The 8895-nt window shown below is 37.2% G+C and overlaps 1 protein-coding gene across 1 annotated transcript; it reads left to right on the top strand.

Annotated features, from left to right (window-relative positions):
* The first annotated feature begins 279 nt into the window (after positions 1–279).
* On the top strand, positions 280–7273 carry LOC117709239 (uncharacterized). The gene is made up of 3 exons (XM_034503481.2): positions 280–329; positions 2077–2203; positions 4515–7273. The coding sequence occupies exons 1-3, from the start codon at positions 300–302 to the stop codon at positions 6275–6277; spliced, it is 1920 nt and encodes a 639-aa protein (XP_034359372.1). The 5' UTR covers positions 280–299; the 3' UTR covers positions 6278–7273.
* The last annotated feature ends 1622 nt before the right edge of the window (positions 7274–8895 follow it).

Below are 8895 nucleotides of genomic sequence, written 5' to 3' on the forward strand. Positions count from 1 at the left end.
AGTTCCAGGACAGCCAAGGATATACAGAGAAACCCTGTCCCTAAAAACCAAAAAAAAGAAATAGTCCTCAGATTACACTCATATTAGAACACAAATCATCACATGCTGTCACCTCTGTGGAAATGTTGTCAAGATACAGGTATCATTTTGCTCTTAAATATTTTTTAAATGTGGTTTAGCATTGTCTGTAATACAGTCATATTTATTTCCAATTTGAATTGTTCAATCCTTGATGTGAAATTTCAACAATTCTAATCATTGTTCCTCACACAGCACCTAGGAGAAGAAGAACAAAAAGAATGAGTGCTTCTGTGGTAAACACTTCGAAGGTCAGTGTTCAGTCCACATTTCTTAAAATTCCCATTTTATTCAATCCATTCAAAAGATTACTTATCTCTGGGCAGTGATGCTGCACGCCTTTAATTCCAGCACTTGGAAGGCAGAGGCAGGTGGATTTCTGAGTTCGAGGCCAGCCTGGTCTACAGAGTGAGTTCCAGGACAGCCAGGGCTACAGGGAGAAACCCTGTCTCAAAAAAAAAAAAAAAAAAAAAAAAAAAAAAAACCAAACCAAACAAACAAAAAAACCAAAAAACCTAACCAAACAAAAAAAGATTAGTTATCTATATGTGAAATGTGATCTGAGGGCTTCTTTTCTATGATCTTCATTTTCCTCTGTGAGAATGAAAATTGAATGTTTTGGGTTTTCATGTATATAATATCTTCATATTTCTACTGGATTTTATATTGTGAGGACATAAAATATCCATGGACTGGAGACCTACTGGTCTCCAATGGAATCTATTAAAAATGATTCTCAAGAATATATTGATGGGCATTTTCTACATTGGGTAAAGTTCTGTCCTTTTATATTAATGTGGAAGTAAGGTCTCTTATGTCACATCAGTTGTATTTCATGGATGGTCATATTTCTAGACACAAGCTTGTGAATGTGGATATGGAAATATGTTGAAATTCACATCACTAAGCAATATATGGAAGAGTAGAATTTGTAGAAGAATAAAATTATAAGGGAACCAATGTGCTGAATCCTAACAGTAAATGTATTAGCTCTCTAGAGGCACAGATGATGGATGGAAATTGTCTTTCTTATGCCAATGATGTGATTGTGAGCTGATGCAGATTTCAGTATTCTGACAACTCTTTTTAACATTTTATGTCACACAGTAATGATTGAAGTGTTTACACCTGAAGTCTGTTTGTCTCATGAGAGATACTGCCACTGTGGTAAATTCTCAGTATGGAGATGGCTATTTTCCTTTCTTTTTGGTTTCAATCTTCTATGGTCTTGACCTTCTCATTTCACCACATAAAAGACATTAGTGAGAATTTTCTATAGTGCATCAGCTTCGTGCTGTGTATAAACCATTGATTTTTAAACATAAATTAATGTTCTTCTTAATTTTTTGTGTTTGGTTGTTTAGAAGGAAGAAGGCTTGATAAAACCTATGTTATTTTTCTTCAGCTAAATTATGTGGCACTCTGATTATATTTGATATCAATCCATATTTCATAAGTTACATTACTGCATCTAGACATCAAATATATATGTTATATTCTGTAAATGATTACTGCTTTTGTAATAATTATATCATCGACTCTCAGAGATATAGAAATATAAGGAAGTCTATGAGTGTTTTACACAGTATCTACATTTTCAAATGTAGTGATTATGGCCCATTTTTCATTTGCTGCTAAAGTGTCAGAGCCTTTCTAAATGTGATCATTACAGTAAGTCATTGTATAGATTGTCCGTGGAAGAGCAGCAGTTCAGAACTTCAGACACTTCTCCATTGAACTTTTTGAAACATATTTGTCCTTCAATATTTTCTTCAATCATTTGTATCACATAGTATATCTTAATTAATTTTTTTTATGAGATAGGGTTTCTCTGTGTTGTCCTGGCTGTCCTGGAAGTCACTCTGCAGACCAGGCTGGCATCAAACTCAGAAATCCTCCTACCTCTGCCTCCCAAGTGCTGGGATTAAAGGCGTGCGCCACCACTGCCCGGCTAATTAATTCTTTTTTTAACAAAGGAATGATTTGGTTCCATTCCAGGGTCTGTTAATCTTTAAGGATGTGGCTGTGGACTTCTCACTGGAGGAATGGGAATGTCTCAATTTTGCTCAGAGGGCATTGTATATGGATGTGATGTTGGAGAATTACAACAATCTATTGTTTGTTGGTAAGAATACACTTTTTATTGACTTCCTGATTCTTTCTTTGAATGTTCCCACTTTGTGTTTATGCAGTCTTTTTGAAGTGTCTAGAGACTCCCCAAAAGAGGGGAAATCATAATTTTTCTGGTCAATATCATAATGTTTCAGTGTGTTTGTTTACATTTCTCTGCTTTCTTTGAAAGAGTAATCAGTGCAATATTCTGTGAGATCTTTTCTTACCACTAATCTAGCTCAATTCAAGTTTTTCAGGTTCAAAAAGTTAAATATTCAGAACAAGGAATTTTCTTTCTCTCTTTCTCTCTCCCATTCTCTCTCCCATTCTCCCTTCCCTTCCCTCTTCCCTTCCCTCTTCCCTTCCCTCTTCCCTTCCCTCTTCCCTTCCCTCTTCCCTTCCCTCTTCCCTTCCCTCTTCCCTTCTCCCTTCCCTTCTCCCTTCCCTTCTCCCTTCCCTTCTCCCTTCCCTCTTCCCTTCCCTCTTCCCTTCCCTCTTCTTCCCTTCCCTCTTCTTCCCTTCCCTCTTCTTCCCTTCCCTCTTCTTCCCTTCCCTCTTCTTCCCTTCCCTCTTCTTCCCTTCCCTCTTCTTCCCTTCCCTCTTCTTCCCTTCCCTCTTCTTCCCTTCCCTTCCCCTTCCCTTCCCCTTCCCTTCCCCTTCCCTTCCCCTTCCCTTCCCCTTCCCTTCCCCTTCCCTTCCCCTTCCCTTCCCCTTCCCTTCCCCTTCCCTTCCCCTTCCCTTCCCCTTCCCTTCCCCTTCCCTTCCCCTTCCCTTCCCCTTCCCTTCCCCTTCCCTTCCCCTTCCCTTCCCTTCCCTTCCCTTCCCTTCCCTTCCCTTCCCTTCTCCTTCCTTCCTTCCTTCCTTCCTTCCTTCCTTCCTTCCTTCCTTCTTTTGGATTTTGGTTTTTGGAGACAAGGTTTCTCTGAGTAGCCCTGGCTCTTCTGGACCCCACACTGTAGACCAGGCTGGCCTGAACTCAGAAATCTGCTTGCCTCTGCCTCCCAAGTGCTGGGATTAAAGGCATGCACCACCCCTGCCAGGCTCTATTTCTATATAAATAATAGTTGGAGTAGTTTGATCTTACTATTGTTTTAATGTTCCTTCATTCATGATTTTAGAAACTGTGAAAGGTTTCAAGTGTATATAGAGCTGTTGTTATGAAGAACATTTTTATTTACCTTTTGACAATTGGTTTAGATCTGGGACATGATTATTTATCCTTTCATTTAGGATGCCGAGATAAAACTATTTACTGGTTTCCATGTCAATTGCAGTTACATCATAAATATATACCTGACCAAAGCTACACATTGTCACTCTGAATCAAATTGTAACCATAAAATTAGAGCTACATTGCTCAGAGATCTACTTTTTCATATTTTATTATAGCTCAATCACTTATTTGTTCTAGCTTCTGCAAAGTACAATGTTCTTTCTTTTTATTTATTTTATTTATTTACATTTCAAATGCTTCTCCCTTCCAGGTTCCTCCTCTGTAAACTCCCCGCTTCTTCCCTCACCCCTACTTCTGTGAGAGTGCTCCTCCACCCACCCTGTAATACCCCCTCACTGCACTAGGATGCTATGCTGGGCCACTGAGTCTTCATAGGACTAAAGGCCCCCACTCTCATTGTTGCCAGATATGGCATTCCTCTGCTACATATGTAGCTGGTGACATGAGTCCCTCCATGTGTACTCTTTGCTTGGTGATTTTGTCCTTGGGAGGTCAGTGGGGTCTGGTTGATTGATATTATTCGTCTTATGGGGTTGCAAACCAATTCAGCTCCTTCAGTTCTTCCCCTAACTTCCCTATTGGGGTTGCCATGCTTTTAGTTCTGTTGTTGGCTGCAAGCATCCATATTTATGTTGTTCAGGTGCTGGCAGAGCCTCACAGGAGACAGCAATATCAGGCTCCTGTCAGCAAGCACTTAATGGTATCAGCAATCCTGTCTTTGTTTCTTGTCTGCATGTGGAGTGGATCCCAAGAGGAGCAGTGTCTGGATGACTGTCCTACAGTATGTGATCCACTCATTGCCCCTGTATTTCTTTTAAGCAGGAGCAATTACGGGCTAATATTTTTGAGGTGGGTACGAGGTATAATATTAAAATGAGTTTTAGAAGGCAATTATCATTTCTTATCACTTGATATAGGTCAGATTTGAGGTCCTTCTAAGGATCCATGTAATAATTTAAAAAAAAAATCTCTTAAGAGCTCGAGTCCATGAGAATGTATATTTTACCTAAAACTTCAGCCAACACTGGTTACTGAGTCACTTCATACGCATTTGAGTAATCCCTGTCATCTCTAATTCCACTTTTTTCAGAAAATCATCACATGTGTGGAATGTATGAGAAGGTCTTGGATCAAGGCACACTGTACATTGCCCATGAGCCTGTGAATATCCAAGAGAAGTCTTCTAAATGCAGTGAACTCAGCAATATGATTCATGAATCTACCCAATGTACACCTCATAAAACTAACCACAAAGATGCATCTCTTCAATTCTCAAACCTAAAAATACCTAAAACTGGGAACACTGAAGAAGTTTGCAAGTATAAAGATTGTGCAAATGGTTTAAATGTGTGTTCTCTCATTAGTCTCAATCAAGGAATCCACATAGGAAAGAAAGAACACAATAGAAATACAGAATTTGATGAGGTTTTTCTCTCTAAACATAAACCATTGGTAAAGAAAAACAATAGTAGAGTGAATCCTTACAGAGGTAGTGAACCTGACCAGTGCTTTACCCAGAGAGACAGTCTTCAAAGTCAGGAGAGCATTTATCCAGAAAAGAAACCTCACAAATATAGTGAATGTAAAAAATGTTTTAAACAACAATTCAATCTTAGGATGCATCATAGATTTCATACACGAGAAAAACTTTACAAATGCAGTGAATGTGACAAATACTTTGCCCAAAAATCCCAACTTAGTATTCATCAGCGAATTCATACTGGTGATAAACCTTATAAGTGTAGTGAATGTGAAAAATGCTTTACTGTAAAAGGCACACTGAGAATTCATCAGAGAATTCATACAGGAGAGAAACCTTACAAATGCACTGAATGTGACAAATGCTTTACTGAAAAAGGTAAACTGAGAATTCATCAGCAAATTCATACAGGAGAGAAACCTTACAAATGCACTGAATGTGACAAATGCTTTACTGAAAAAGGCAAACTCAGAATTCATCAGCGAATTCATACAGGAGAGAAACCTTACAAATGTAGTGAATGTGACAAATTTTTTACTCAAAAATCACATCTTAGTATTCATCAGAGAATTCATACAGGTGTAAAACCTTACAAATGTAGTGAGTGTTACAAATGCTTTACCCAAAAAGGCAGTCTGAATATTCATCAGAGAATTCATACAGGAGAGAAACCTTACAGATGTAGTGAATGTGACAAATGCTTTGCCAGGCAATCTTATCTTAGAATTCATCAGAGAATTCATACAGGAGAGAAACCATACAAATGTAGAGAATGTCACAAATGCTTTACTCAAAAATTCAATCTGAGAAGTCATCAGAAAATTCATACAGGAGAAAAACCCTACAAATGTAGAGAGTGTGAAAAATGCTTTACCCAACCATCACATCTTAGTGTTCATCAGAGAATCCATACAGGAGAGAAACCTTACAGATGTAGTGAATGTGACAAATGCTTTGCCAGTCAATCCTATCTTAGAACTCATCAGAGAATGCATACAGGAGAGAAACTGTACAAATGTAGTGAATGTGACAAATTTTTTACTCAGAAATCACATCTTAGTATTCATCAGAGAATTCATACAGGTGCAAAACCTTACAAATGTAGTGAGTGTTATAAATGCTTTACTGAAAAAGGAAAGCTGAGAATTCATCAGAGAATTCATACAGGAGAGAAACCTTATAAATGTAGTGAATGTGACAAATTTTTTACTCAGAAATCACATCTTAGTAGTCATCAGAGAATTCATACAGGTGCAAAGCCTGACAAATGTAGTGAGTGTTACAAATGCTTTACTGAAAAAGGAAAGCTGAGAATTGATCAGAGAATTCATACAGGAGAGAAACCTTACAAATGCCATGAATGTGACAAATAATTTACCCATATAGTTAATGTGGGAAAGCATCAGAGAATTCATACATAAAACTTACAAATAAGGTGTTTGTGGCAATGCATTACCGACAATATCATTCCATGAAATCAGAGATTTTACACAGTATAGAAACTTTATGTATGCAGTAAGTGAGACAACCCTCTACCAAGAAATATCATCTTACAGTTTATTAGAGAATACTTAAAGGAGGGAAAACTTTTCAAATGTATTTGAAGTGTAAATCCTTTACTTTTGGCACATCTGTTAGAACATAACAGAGAATTCACACTGGTGAGAATCTTAATGTAATGCATGTGGATATATTTTGACTTCATTTCAGGTCAATGGAAAAGTCTAAAATTTTTTAGTGGGGAAAGATTTTCTGTTGGGAAAAATGTGGCATATATTTTGTCCAGGGTGTATTCTTTGCAACAGTTGTCGTTCCACACTAGAGAAATAGTACAATTAGGGAAAAAACTTGTGAAATCCTTCATCCAATGTTTAAATCTTAGATAATGTCAACTATTTATGCTTGGTGAAACTCTGAAATTGTGACAATGTAGGAAAGCTTTCATTAAAGTTTTCCTTATTCACCATCAAATATTACCAGATCAAGGCAAGTGTGGAATCCAGAAAAATACACTGTTGTATAAGACTTTCATGGATAGAGCAATAATGCATTCCAAAGGGAAAATAAGCAATGTGTGTACGATAGCCCTCAAAATATGTAATAAAACAGGCAGCATTCTGTTTATTTTATTCAAATGAACAAACTCAGACAAGTTGTACTTAAAAGAGTGATTTACAAACTAAGCCACAGACACTACATGTTCTTTATCCTGTATTATACCTACAGATGAGAAGTGCATTTCGAGTATCCAGTATTCATGATTCTTATCAAATGCTGGTTTTATGTTTCAGAGTAAATACTGACTATAAGACCTTTGTGCTCAACAACTCTGTCCCCATTGTCCTGTAAATAAAGCTGAATGATTCAACAAGTTTGACTTGGTTGTTTTCAGTTTGAACTTCTGTTAGTTAGATGAATATATGTTGCATCTTTCTAACCATGTCTTTCATAAAACATATTCTGAAGACAAGAATATTTTCTGCAAACCTGTAATGTAAACTTGTAGTAGTGATTATCAACAGGTTAGTAACAACCTCTTTGGAATCGGAATGTCTCTTTCATGGGTGATGCTTAAGAGCCTCTTCAAACACGTATTTCTAATAGTCTTAGAACTGAAAAATCATTCATTCACCTTTAGGTTTGTCTGGCCACATATGAATAATTTAAATTGTGTGTCAGTGGTGAGCATTACAAAAGTTATAGACGCAAGCATCACCAACAGAATACAAGAGATAGAAGAGAGAATCTCATGCACAGAAGATACCATGGAAAACATAGACACAACAACGGTCAAAGAAAATGTGAAATGCAAAAAGCTCCTAACAAAAAATTCAGGAAATTCAGGACACAATGATAAGACCAAACCTAAGGATAATAGGTATAGATGAGGGTGAAAACTCCCAACTTAAAGGGCCAGTAAATATCTTCAACAAAATTATAGAGGAAAACTTCCCTAACCTAAAGAAAGAGATGTCCTTAAATATACAAGAAGTCTACAGAACCCCAAATAGACTAGACCAAAAGAGAAATAACTCCCGTCACATAATAATCAAAAAATCAAATATACAAAACAAAGAGGAGATAATAAAACAGTAAGGGAAAAAGGCAAAGTAACATAAAGGCAGACCTATAAGAATTATACCAGATTTCTCACCGGAGACTATAAAAGCCAGAAGATCCTGGACTGATATCATACAGACACTAAGAGAACACAAATGCCAGCCCCAACTACTATACCCAGCAAAACTCTCAATCACTATTGGTGGGGAAACCAAAATATTCCATGACAAATCCAAATTTACACAATATCTTACCACAAATCCAGCACTTCAAAGGATAATTGGTGGAAAACTCCAACACAAGGAGGGAAACTACAGCCTAGAAAAAGCAAGAAAGTAATCTTCCAACAACCCTAAAAGAAGGTAGCTATACAAACATAATTCCACTGCCAATAACAAAAATAACAGGAAACAACATTCATTTTTCCTTAATATCTCTTAATATCAATGGACTCAATTCTCCAATAAAAAGACATTAGACTATCAGACTGGATACATAAACAGGATCCAACATTTTACTGCATACAGGAAATGCACCTTTGTGAAAAAGACAGACACTACCTCAGAGTAAAAGGTTGGAAAACAATCTTCCAAGCAAATTGTCCCAAGAAACAAGCTGGAGTAGCAATTCTTTTTTTTTTTTTTTTTTTTTTTTGCAATCAACAGAGGCTTTATTAGAGAAGTAAGCCAGCGGTCAAAACGACTAGCTCTTTAGCTCCAAGAGCAAGGTTTTGGCCCCGAGGGGTGGGTTAAAGGGTCTTTTATAGCATGGGGTGGGGGAAGGAAGGCATTTTTGCGTGCTTACACATGAAGGGTTGCATTTTCACGCGCTTACACATGAATGGTTGTTTTACAAATTTTGAACATAGCACTGGGAAGACCAAGGGAAGGGTAACCAATAACAGTGGAACATTTCAGAGGAATCTAGTCCA

This window comes from Arvicanthis niloticus, chromosome 5 (genome assembly GCF_011762505.2).
Source record: "Arvicanthis niloticus isolate mArvNil1 chromosome 5, mArvNil1.pat.X, whole genome shotgun sequence".
Lineage (NCBI taxonomy): Eukaryota > Metazoa > Chordata > Mammalia > Rodentia > Muridae > Arvicanthis > Arvicanthis niloticus.

Bases quoted from the DNA above. Each gene is read 5' to 3' on its own strand.
- LOC117709239 (XM_034503481.2), top strand. From the start codon at position 300: ATGAGTGCTTCTGTGGTAAACACTTCGAAG. The intron at 330-2,076 runs GTCAGTGTTCAG...GTTCCATTCCAG, and splicing joins CTGTGGTAAACACTTCGAAG to GGTCTGTTAATCTTTAAGGA. The intron at 2,204-4,514 runs GTAAGAATACAC...CACTTTTTTCAG, and splicing joins CAACAATCTATTGTTTGTTG to AAAATCATCACATGTGTGGA.